Raw genomic sequence first — 13,069 nt, forward strand, 5'->3', positions numbered from 1 at the left:
TAAAAGGTGATACAGTGACATTCTGTAGGTGTCAATTTGTGACATCTAGAGCTACAGAAAAGGCAACAACTTGACTACCTGATCTATGAGTCAAGGGTTAATGTGCAACTTGGAATCAACTGATAATTCAAGACTTTAATGGGAGAATAAGGTGGAAAATTGCCATTTTTACACTTCAATTTATTGTATGACTAATGCCCAAGCCTTCACTGTATAAAGTAATTACTAGTCACCTTTGTTTAAAAAAGTGCTTGTGAATATTATTTTGGGATTGTTGCCTTGTAAAGTGCAATGTTAGGAAGCTATAAACCACATTCTTTACGTGTTCAGCAGAAGAGGAGGAGATGAACAATCTCCTATTAGACATATAATCAAAATTAAACTGATGCTGGAACCATTTTAAATCAGGACAAGCAACAGGGAAAAAGACCAAGAACCACCTAGATTGTTGTGAAAAGCTTGTCAGCTGCTGATTTGTAGTGCTTAATCAAATGATACAGTTTGAAACAACTAAAAATAAATAAATTTTACTCCTGCTTTGAGAAATCAATTAACAGTTCTTTTTTCCCCTGAATATGAGAATCACCATTTTCCAAGGTGGTGTTAGGCAACTTGCTTCGTAAGATTCAGTAAGGAACAATATATTCTTAATAGCTTTTTTCAGAAATTCAATTTATTTCACTAAATAAGACAGTGTTTCCCCTGACTGGCCCTGCCCAGAAATGAAATTTACAATTCTCAGCATTGCCACTCTAGAGATTGTTGAGATCTGTAAGTACTTAATAAAGTGCTCTGCACATAGTAAGCACTCTATAAGCATCATGGATTGATTCTTCCAATACGTTTTTAAAGCTAATCATTTGGAAACTGACTTCTTCAAAACATAGGGACATCAGAATTCTCTTGTTAAAGCAGTGCTTTGCTAATTCTTTTATGGAAAGTTTACCTAATAATGTTGGTATTTGTTAAGCGCTTACTATGTGCCAAGCACTGTTCTAAGCGCTGGGGTAGTCACAGGGGAATCAGGCTGTCCCACGTGGGGCTCACAGTCTTAATACCCATTTTACAGATGAGGTAACTGAGGCACAGAGAAGTTAAGTGACTTGCTCAAAGTCACACAGCTGACAAGTGGCCTACAGCTGTCATCTCCCATTTTATGCCACTCGCAGTAAAATATGATGGTTCCCTGCCCTCTCAACTAAATAAACAGAAGGAAAAGGGGTATAGAGAGAAAAAACAAATGAAGGACCCAGAAGAGACAACTAAAACACTTAGAAGAATCAAAACTTTCACAGTAAACAATCTAATTACATTATATCAACATCCATATTTGCCAAAACAGCCAGAAACACAATGAGAAAAACCGAATAGACACATTTAAATTTTCTCTTGAAGCCCCCATAAGGTCAACAATACACCCTACAGAGGTGCAGAAAATAAGAACCACCCACCTCTACCCTGATTTATAAAACTGCTGCTTGGATGCCATGGTAATCTATTCATTCATTCATTCAACTGTATTTATTGAGCACATTACTATGTGCAGAGCACTGTACTGTCGAGAAACAGCATGGCTCAGTGGAAAGAGCCTGGGTTTGGAAGTCAGAGGTCACGGGTTTGAATCCCAGCCCTGCCACTTGTCAGCTGTGTGACTGTGGGCTAGTCACTTAACTTCTCTGTGCCTCAGTTACCTCATCTGTAAAATGGGGATTAAGACTGTGAGCCTCACTTGGGACAACCTGATTACCCTGTATCTACCCCAGTGCTTAGAACAGTGCTTTACAATATCGCCAAGATCCGCCCTTTCCTCTCCACCCAAACAGCTACCTTACTGCTACAGGCTCTCGTTATATCCCGGCTAGACTACTGTGTCAGCCTGATCTCTGACCTCCCTTCCTCCTCTCTCGCCCCGCTCCAGTCTATTCTTCACTCCGCTGCCCGGCTCATCTTCCTGCAGAAATGATCTGGGCATGTCACTCCCCTTCTTAAACAACTCCAGTGGTTGCCTATCAACCTAGAGCAGCAGCGTGGCTCAGTGGAAAGAGCATGGGCTTTGGAGTCAGGGCTCATGAGTTCGAATCCCAGCTCTGCCACTTGTCGGCTGTGTGACTGTGGGCAAGTCACTTCACTTCTCTGTGCCTCAGTTCCCTCATCTGTAAAATGGGGATTAAGACTGTGAGCCCCACGTGGGACAACCTGATTCCCCTATGTCTATCCCAGCGCTTAGAATAGTGCTCGGCACATAGTAAGCGCTTAACAAATACCAACATTATTATTATTATTATTATTATTATTAACCTCCGCTCCAAACAGAAACTCCTCACTCTAGGCTTCAAGGCTCTACATCACCTTGCTCCTTCCTACCTCTCCTCCCTTCTCTCTTTCTACCGCCTACACCGCACACTCCGCTCCTCCGCCGCCCACCTCCTCACCGTCCCTCGGTCTCGCCTATCCTGCCATTGACCCCGGGGCCACGTCCTCCCGCGGTCCCGGAACGCCCTCCCTCCTCACCTCCACCAAACTGATTTTCTTCCCCTCTTCAAAACCCTACTTAAAACTCACCTCCTCCAAGAGGCCTTCCCAGACTGAGCTCCTCTTCTCCCTCTACTCCCTCTACCACCCCCCCTTTACCTCTCCGGAGCTAAACCCTCTTTTCCCCCTTTCCCTCTGCTCCTCCACCTCTCCCTTCCCATCCCCACAGCACTGTACTCGTCCGCTCAACTGTATATATTTCCGTTACCCTATTTACTTTGTTAATGAAATGTACATCGCCTTGATTCTATTTAGTTGCCATTGTTTTTACGAGATGTTCTTCCCCTTGACTCTATTTATTGCCATTGTTCTCGTCTGTCCGTCTCCCCCGATTAGACCATAAGCCCGTCAAACGGCAGGGACTGTCTCTATCTGTTGCCGACTTGTTCATTCCAAGCGCTTAGTACAGTGCTCTGCACATAGTAAGCGCTCAATAAATACTATTGAATGAATGAATGCTCTGCACATAGTAAGCGCTTAACAAATACCAACATTAATTACCAAGCCCTTGGGAAAACACAATTACAACAATAAGACACATTTCCCTGCCCACAGTGAGCTTACAGCATTCCTAGGCAACTCAGGGGTTTATGACTGCTCACTCAAGAGGCAGTCTGGGGGGTTAGCTGTGTCATCGCTGAATTTAACAACATGGTATTAGCACTCAACAAATAACATACCAAGGGGATCCAATGCCAGGAAGATGCCAATCCCAAGTCATCTGGATTTTTAGCTGTAAAAAACACTTCTGCCATTTGAAGTCCATTTTCTGGCCAGTTTGCCTATTGTATAAAAGTTAAATATATATATTAAGAACAACAGTACTTATATAAAATGGGAATTTTTTCCAGTAATCACTAAATTAATTGTTACCTTATCAGTTAATTCAAGATTTCTAGCTCCTTGTTCCAACCATTTTGCAAGAATTTTCTGAAACAGAAAATTTCTGAAACTGTTAGAGTTTGCAGTGACAAAAACAGGGAAAATGCTATAAGGATCTTTAAAATGGTATTATAGGAGATCATTCATTCATTCTTTCAATAGTATTTATTGAGCGCTTACTATGTGCAGAGCACTGTACTAAGCGCTTGGGATGAACAAGTCGGCAACAGATAAGTTGTCATTGAAATATAGTTACAATTCAAGAAGGGGTCCATTCACATAAGAAAGGAAAAAAAATTATTTTGTTCATCCAGGGATATTTAAAGAAGTTTACCTGTCCTTTAGGTACAACTCTTCTTACAAATGGAATCACAATGTTTTTAAACCAGAGACAAAGGGCTTGCACAGGGATTGTTGCAGCAATTGAGTTAAGCAATTTCTCTAGCATTGTCTCATCAAATCTGCTTTCAAAGTCGGCCTTAAAAAAAACAAAACAAAAACCTTTAAGCACATAAATTTGCAGAGCTGCATCTCCCCTCTAGACTAGAAGCCCGTTATGGGCCAAGGAACGTATCTGTTAATTCTGTTGTACTGTACTCTCCCAAGCTCAGTAAAGTGCTCTGCACATAGTAAAAGCTCAGTGTATACCATTAATTGACTGATTCTATATCAATGAATCAACTTTAACACAGAGGCACCAAATGAAAGACTGGAACAAATATTGCCGAAAACACCCCAACAATATTTTCCCTTTCACTTCTCCTGGTGTTCCTGACACCCTCACATGTAGAATGGGCAGGGAAAATGCCACATAAGATAGCAATGTATTCCCAGAGCTCCCACTGTGCCAGAGACTCAAAAGAACACTAAAATAGCACTATGAGACAGCATTGCTTCAGATTTACTCCAGATGCCTGCAACACTGGGGAAGCCCTGGAATCCAGCAGATAATCTCCAGGGACTTCATAATTAAGACAGCTTTTATTAATAATAATAAAAATCATATTTGTTACACACTTACTATGTGCCAAGCACTGTTCTAAGTGCTGGGGTAGATACAAGGTAATCAGGTTGTCCCACGTGAGGGGGACATGTGAGGTAACAGAGGCACAGAGAAGTTAAGTGACTTGCCCAAAGTCACAGAGCTGACAAGTGGCAGATCCAGGATTAGAACCCCCAACCTCCGACACCCATGGCCGTGCTCTTACCACTAAGCCATGCTCATGCTATCAACAGGGGTAGCAAAGGGCTTGGAAGGAGCATTGAATGAAAGTAACACACTTCCTCCTGAGCTCATTATAGTACTCTCTAGAATTCTAAGGATGCACTGGCCCAGAAGTAAACATAAGCAGTATGGGGTAGTGGAGAGAGCACGGGCCTGGGAGAAGGTCATGGGTTCTAATCCCGGCTCCACCACATGTCTTTTGTATGACCTTGGGCAAGTCACTTCACTTCCCTGTGCCTGTTACCTCATCTGTAAAATGGGGATTGAGGCTGTGAGCCCCATGTGGGACAGGGACGGTGTCCATCACAATTTGCTGGTATCCATCCCAGTGCATAGTACAGTGCTTGGCACACAGTAAGCACTTAAATGCCATTGTTATTATTATTATTACTATTATTAAACTGGAAGAAATAGCTGGTACAAGAACTCAGGATCCACATAGCTCCTCCCAATTCCTCTGCCAATGATGGAGACAGTAAGGGCAGAGCAGAATGTCCAAGACAGAACTCATCATCTTCCCACCCAAATCCTATCCTCTCCCTGATTTTCCCATCACTGTAGACAGCACCACCATTATCCCGGTCTCAAGCCTGTAACTTTGGTGCTATCCTTGACTCATCTCTCTCATTCAACCCACATAATCGATCTGTCACCAAATCCTGACATTTCAACCTTCCCAACATCATTAAAAATCCACCTTTTCTTCTCCACCCAAACTGCTACCATGTTAATCCAAGCACTACCCTGTCCCACCTTGATTACTGCATCAGCCTCCTTGCTGACGGTTCAGTCATTCTATCGCATTTATTGAGTGCTTACTATGTGCGCAGAACTGTATTAAGCACTTGAAAAGTACAATTTGGCAGCGGATAGAGACAATCCCTACCCAACAACACGCTCACAGTCTAGAAGGGGGAGACAGACAACAAAACAAAACAAGTAGATAGGCATCAATAGCCTCTCTGCTTCCTATCTCTTCCCACTCCAGTCCATTCTTCACTCTGCTGACTGGATCATTTTTCTACAAAACTGTTCGGTCCATGTTTCCTCACTCAAGAACCTCTAGTGGTTGCCCATCCACCTCCACATCAAACAGAAATGCCTTACCACAGACTTTAGAGCACTCAGTCACCTCGCCCTCTCCTACCTTACCTCCTTGATATCCTACTACAACGCAGTCCACACACTTCACTCCTCTAACGCCAACCTACTCACTATACCTCAATCTCGTGTATCTGCTGACCCCTCGCCCATGTCCTTCCTCTGGACTGGAATGCTCTTCCACTTCACATCTGACAGATGATCACTCTCCTTAACTTCAAAGCCTTACTGAAGGCACATCTTGGCAAGAACACCTTCTCCAGCTAAACCCTCAGTTCCTCTTCTCCCAATCCTTTCTGCACCACCTTGCACTTGGATTTTTACACTTTATTCACTTCTCCCACAGTCACATGGCAGTTAGGTACATATCAGTAACATATTAATGTCTAGCCACTTCACTTCTCTGTGCCTTAGTTCCCTCATCTGTAAGAATGGGGATTAAGACTTTGAGCCCCACATGGGACAACCTGGTTACCTTGGATCTACCTCAGCACTTAGTACAGTGCTTGGCACACAGTAAGTGCTTAACAAATACCATTATTATTTTTATTATCTCCCACTCTAGATTGTAAGTTCTTTCATTCAGTCAGTCATATTTATTTAATGCTTACTGTGTGCAGAGCACTGTACTAAGCACTTAGGAGAGTCCAATATAATAAAAAGACACATTCCTTGCCAACTATAAACTCACAGTCTAGTGGAGGAGACAGGCATTAATATAAATGAATAAATTACTTGCTGTGGGGCTGGGAGGAGAGGGGGATGAATAAAGACAGCAAGTCAGAGAGACGCAGAAGGGAGTGGGAGAAGAGGAAAGGAGGACTTAGTCAAGGAAGGCCTCTTGGAGGAGATATGCCTTCAGTAAGTCTTTGAAGGCCAGGGAGAGTAATTGTCTGATTTGAGGAGGCAGGAGACGGGTGAGGAACCAGTGGCGAGATAGACGAGATCGAGTTAGTGAGAAGACTGGCATTAGAGGGAGCAAATTGTGTGGGATGGGTTGTTGTAGGACAGTAGTAAAGTGAGATAGGAAGGGGCGAGGTGATTGAGTGCTTTAAAGCCAATGGTGAGGAGTTTTTGTTTGATGCGGAGTGGATAGAGAACCACTAGAGTTTCGTGAAGAGTGGGAAAACGCGTCCTGAACTTTTTATAGGAAAATGATCTGGGCAGCAGAGTGAAATATAGACTGGAGAGGGGAGAGACAGGAGGGTGGGAGGTCAGCAAGGAGGCTGATACTGTAATCTGTATGCTGTTGAGTCGTGTCCAACGCCATGGACACATCTCTCCCAAAACACCCCACCTCTGTCTGCAATCGTTCTGGTAGTATATCTACCAACTCTTATATTGAACTTTCCCAAACCCTTAGTACAGTGCTCTGCACATAATAAGCATTCAAATACAATTGACTGACTCCCTGGGGAGTCTCTAGATGCACTGCTTTCAGTTTCCTTCAAGATGCACAACACTGGAGAAACCTAGGACACCAAGAGATGCCCCTAGGGACTTGTATAGAATATCTAGGTAGCCCTATCACTCTCTGTATCACTGCTGCTGGCTAAGAAGATAGTTTGAGCAGGAAGAGAGCTCTGATTGGTGGCTGAATTCTTCAGAGTCCCCTTTCTTTTTTATCATAGTTTGATTTCGCTGCCCGGCTCATCTTCCTGCAGAAACGATCTGGGCATGTCACTCCCCTTCTTAAACACTTCCAGTGGTTGCCTATCAACCTCTGCTACAAACAAAAACTCCTCACTCTAGGCTTCAGGGCTCTACATCACCTTGCCCCTTCCTACCTCTCCTCCCTTCTCTCTTTCCACTGCCCAACCCGCTTGCTCCGCTCCTCTGCCGCCCACCTCCTCACCGTCCCTCGGTCTCGCCTATCCCGCCGTTGACCCCTGGGCCACGTCCTCCCGCGGTCCTGGAACGCCCTCCCTCCTCACCTCTGCCAAACTGATTCTCTTCCCCTCTTCAAAACCCTACTTAAAACTCACCTCCTCCAAGAGGCCTTCCCAGACTGAGCTCCCCTTCTCCCTCTACTCCCTCTACCACCCCCCCTTCACCTCTCCGCAGCTTAACCCTCTTTTCCCCCCATTTCCCTCTGCTCCTCCCCCTCTCCCTTCCCATCCCCTCAGCACTGTACTCGTCTGCTCAACTGTATATATTTTCATTACCCTATTTATTTTGTTAATGAATCGTACATCGCCTTGATTCTATTTAGTTGCCATTGTTTTTACGAGATCTTCTTCCCCTCGACTCTATTTATTGCCATTGTTCTTGTCTTTCCATCTCCCCCGATTAGACCGTAAGCCCGTCAAACGGCAGGGACTGTCTCTATCTGTTGCCGACTTGTTCATTCCAAGTGCTTAGTACAGTGCTCTGCACATAGTAAGCGCTCAATAAATACTATTGAATGAATGAATTTCGCTGCTGAGGGAGAAGGGGTTTTGACCCCACTTTCCATGTACAGTGTCTAAATAATTTTTATGGCTTCATTAAGCAAAGTTATGTTAGAATAACTAAATTCCATGCTTAAAGATGTCTATAGGTGGAATTTGAGCACTTACTGTATGCAGAGCTCTTTACTGAGTGCTTGGGAAACTACAAGTTGGTAGAAGTGATCCCTACTCTCAGAGAGTTTATGGTCTACAGGAGGAGCTTACAATCTAGTTACTTAAAAGGAATATCATTGAAAAATCACGAGGTTAAACAGGATACAGTTAGCAATGGAATAATTCATTCCAGTCTTTCCAGATTAAAACTGAGCAATACTAGCTGTATATCCATAATTGCAGTTCTCACCAAGGAACAAATCCAAACGACTTCTTATAAAATGTGATACCATTCATTAGCTAAGTAGCAAGCTATAAGCATTCCAAAGATATTATCCATATATGATGGCAGAAAAAAATATACTCTGCAAACTCTTATTTGAGGTCACTGGGCTGAATTATAACTTGGAAAGAAAAGCAAGTTCAAATACATTACTTGATTTCTTGGTCATAAATGATGCTTAATCCCTAGTCTTACTCAATAGTCTACTTCATAAGCTTTAAATTAAGTATTCGCGGAACACTTACCCGATGCCTAAGCCAAAGGTATTGTGCCCGAGCAAGATTTCCTTCTCCTAGCTGGAAGAAAATGTCCTTCAGAATATCTTCATTTTTCAGAAATTCAATCCAAGAGATTCCACTGAAATCAAGATTTTTTTTTTAATTTCAGTAAAAACAATGCATTTAATGACAGGGTGTGAGGAAAGGTGACAGGATCACACAAACCAGGAAAACAAAGGAAAACGAGCCAAAGTGGAAAAATTAGGAGTAATAATATTAATAATAATCATTAAGGGCTATGAGCATTCACTGAGGTAATAAAGCAGATCGGCTAAATTGTGGGCATACCATGGGATATCAGAAACTTCAGTAAGAGCATATGTCCCCTGAAATACTGGAATAATATTTCAATCTTTTTGTCTTTTTTCCCCAATATGGAGATTACCTACTGCTGAGCTCCCAAACTGAAGTTGCTATATATCCCTTATATATGGTCATGGGTTCGAATCCCAGCTCTGTCCCTTGTCAGCTGTGTGACTGTGGGCAAGTCACTTCACTTCTCTGGGCCTCAGTTCCCTCATCTGTAAAATGGGGATTAAGACTGTGAGCCCCACGTGGGACAACCTGATGACCCTGTGTCTACCCCAGCGCTTAGAACAGTGCTCTGCACATAGTAAGCGCTTAACAAATACCAACATATTATTATTATTATATGGGTTCATTTCACTATTTTTCATTGATTTCCTAGAAAGTCTCTTGGGACACGACTTTCCAGCCCTCTTACATCTGACAGTGACAGCAAGCACTGCATTTATAGAAGAATGGAGGCCAGTGCACCTATTTAATTAATCCATATTATTTATTGAGCACTTAACCTGTGCATAGCCCTCTGCTACAGCCAGAGGAGAGTACAACGGAGTACATAGACAACGATCCCTAGCCTAAAGAGCCTTAAACATCTTTAAGCATTGAACCATAGTTATTCTAACTTTGCTTAATGAAGCCATAAAAATTAATTTAACACTGTACATGAAACTTGGGGTCAAAACCCCTCTCCCTCAGCAGTGAAATCAAACTACAATTTAAAAAAGAAAGGGACTCTGAAGAACTCAATCAAGTGTGGACAACATACATTAAAATAAATGATCTACTAGGGGAGACATTCATTAAAATAAATTACAGAGAAATAATATAAAAAGATAATTTCATAAATGCCAACAGGGTGGGTGTGGGTACCCAAATGCTTAGGTGATTAAAGATATTCTGGGATAGCAGGAGGGGTGGGAGTAAATTGGGGACATGAGAGATTAATCAGGGAAGGCCACCGGGAGGAGATGTGATTTCAGGATGGTGTTAAAGATGGGGTGAGCAGTGGTCTTCCTCTATGTGGGCAAGGATTGTATCTTCCTACTCTTTTGTATTGTACTCTTCCAAGGACTTAGTACGATGCCCTGCACACAGTACATACCACTGATAGATTGCTTGGTTCCATGGAAAAGGGAAGGCATGAGCAGGAAACAAGAATGAAGTATAATGAATAGGTTGGCATGAGAGGAGTGAAGCATGTGAGCTAGAGTATAGTGGGAGAGGAAGGAAAACAGGGAGATTGTCTATTGAGAGCCTTAAAGCCAATGGTGAAGATTTTCGGCTTGATGTGGATATGGATTGGCAACCAATGGAGTTGTTTGAGAAATGGGGAGAAATGTGTAGAAAAATGTTTTAGAAAAATAAAATGGGCAAGAGACTGAAGTATGGATTGAAAAGGGGAGAGACTGGAGGCAAGACGGTCTGTGTCCATGTTCTCAAAACTGAAATCTGGCAACCACTCTTTGGGGCAAAAAAGAGGTCTGAGTAGTGGCAGGATTCAAGTTTCTCAGAGCTGTATTGGATAATTGTTCATTTATCTTCAGTTTAGAGACTAGGAATTAAAAAAAAAGAGGGTATACTTGAGTCTCATTTTCTGATCCTGTAATGGGCCCAAGTTTGCCTTTTTAAAAATTCTGTAAATGCTGTAATGAAGGGATGATTGTGTTCTCCAAGGACTCCCCATTATAGCTTGTGAGATATTACCAATGAAATTCAATTTTGCTTTGTACATATGCATAAGTTTAGAAGGCACAGAATTATAAAAGCAATTATAATCATAAGAGCAAGAGTATACTTTCCAAAGCAGTTACATAAATATTCTAGTTAGCTATTGTATTCCATTCTACACACCTAGTAAGTGTAATCAATTCAGTGATTTCGTGCTAAGCCCTGGGATAAATACAAAATGATCAGAGCAGACACTATCCCTGTCCTACACAAGGGCTCCCAATTTAAGAGGAAAGGAGAGCAAATCTCATCCCCATTTTACATAACAGGAAACTGAAGCAGAGAGAGGATATTTGGGAGATTTGGGTTTAGAACCCAGGACTCCTCACAACCCATCCCAAGCTCTTTCCCCACTGAGTCACAGGACCTGCCTGCCTCCCAGAGGAATTCTACCATTAAAATGAGTTATCCATTAGTCATGCATATTAAGGATAGGACAGATCTGTAAGTTAGGAAGATTTTGAAGAGATAATGGTTAAGGCAGACTAGAAGAAAAAATGAAACCAAATAAAATTCAAGAAAATAATGTAAGCAAATTGAAGGTCCCAGACGCTAAAGCAAAACAGCTACTTAGCAGGAAAGAATAATCTTTTTTCTTCTTCAAACTAATTTTTAATTTCAGATTTTAAAAGTCCTTTATGAGCCATCAGCTATTATTAGACTTATCACTAATTTAAATCAGGATTACAAAAGGGGTGGGAGAAGAAAGAATGCAAACCTGAAATTTTCGGGTCCAAATGCTCCATTAAAAGTGGTTAACTTTGCTTGAGCTCTTAGTACCTAATGGAAATAAGGATTTGAATTGAGGTTTCATTGGAAAAAAAAATCATTTTTTAAATTAAAGTTAGCTGCCATTTTATATACGAATACTTCTGAAATCTTTCGGCAGGTTAACTTCCCACCCAAATTATCATTACACCCCTCAAACTCCATATTACTTGATCAACTAAACCAATAGAGGAGAAAAATGGCACTGGATGCTAAAAAACAGCAGATACTCCACTCTATTCCATCCACACTGTTCCTCACACACCCTTTTAGCAACAGGCAAGAAGTTTCAAATTCAGACAAATTTTCCCAGAGCACTTGCAGCTTTACTCATCAAATATAGTTGAAATAGAAAGCAAATCCTAGCTTCTATTGTGTCTCCAAAGAGATTAGGTTAACAGGAAAGAGCATGGGCCTGGTAATCAGAGGACATGGATTCTAACCCGACCTCCACCACTTGTCTGCTGTGTTACCTTGGGCAAGCCATTTAACTTCTCTGAACTTCAGTTAACTCATTTCTAAAATGGGGATTAAGACTTTGAGCCCCAAGGGGGATTTAGACTGTGTCCAACCTGAATAACTTGTATCTTCTCCAGGGCTTAGTACAGTACCTGGCATATAGTAGATTCTTAAATACTATTAATAAAATTAAACCAATCCCTACTCTTCTTTTTGGGTACTAGAATACTATAAAATTCATAATTCATTGAGATCCTAGATGTACAAAACATGTCTTACATATTATTATTATTATTATTAAGTGCTTTTAGGTATTTAATAATAATAATAATAATGATGGTATTTGTTAAGCGCTTACTATGTGCACAGCACTGTTCTAAGAGCTGAGGGGGATACAAGGTAATCAGGTTGTCCCACATAGGACTTACAGTTTTAATCCCCACTTGACAGACGAGGTAAAACTGAGGCAGAGAAGTTAAGTGACTTTGCGCAAAGTCAGACAGCTGACAAGAGGCAAAACTGGGATTAGAACTCATGACCTCTGACTCCCAAGCCCGGGCTCTTTCCAATGACCCATGCTGCTTCTCTACAATGATAGCATTTATTAAGCATTTACTATGTGCAAAGCACTGTTCTAAGCACTGGCGAGGACACAAGGTGATCAGGTTGTCCCACACGGGGCTCACAGTCTTAATCCCCATTTTACAGATGAGGGAATTGAGGCACAGAGAAGTTAAGTGACTTGCCCAAAGTCACACAGTTGACAAGCGGTGGAGCCGGGATTTGAACCCATGACCTCTGACTCCCCAGCCCGTGCTCTTTCCACTGAGCCACTCATAGCGACTCTATGGATATATTTTCTCCAGAATGTCCTGTCTTCCACCATAATCCGTAACCTAAAGGTTCTTCCGTTATCATTGTTATGGTCTCTATCCATCTTGCCGCCAGTCTGCCTCTTCCACGT

At 42.1% G+C, this 13,069-nt stretch overlaps 1 protein-coding gene across 1 annotated transcript in view; it reads right to left on the reverse strand.

Moving 5' to 3' along the window:
* KNTC1 (kinetochore associated 1) overlaps positions 1-13,069 on the reverse strand; it is a 74,644-nt gene that overhangs the window by 41,557 nt on the left and 20,018 nt on the right. Inside the window, exons 20-24 of the mRNA XM_029058528.2 lie at positions 11,597-11,658; positions 8,812-8,923; positions 3,749-3,892; positions 3,406-3,462; positions 3,213-3,314 (exon numbers count right to left, since the gene is read on the reverse strand). Coding sequence (XP_028914361.1) covers positions 3,213-3,314; positions 3,406-3,462; positions 3,749-3,892; positions 8,812-8,923; positions 11,597-11,658 — 477 coding nt within the window. The remainder of the gene's footprint in view (positions 1-3,212; positions 3,315-3,405; positions 3,463-3,748; positions 3,893-8,811; positions 8,924-11,596; positions 11,659-13,069) is intronic.

The sequence above is a fragment of the Ornithorhynchus anatinus genome, chromosome 2 (assembly GCF_004115215.2).
Source record: "Ornithorhynchus anatinus isolate Pmale09 chromosome 2, mOrnAna1.pri.v4, whole genome shotgun sequence".
NCBI classification, from domain to species: Eukaryota; Metazoa; Chordata; class Mammalia; order Monotremata; family Ornithorhynchidae; genus Ornithorhynchus; species Ornithorhynchus anatinus.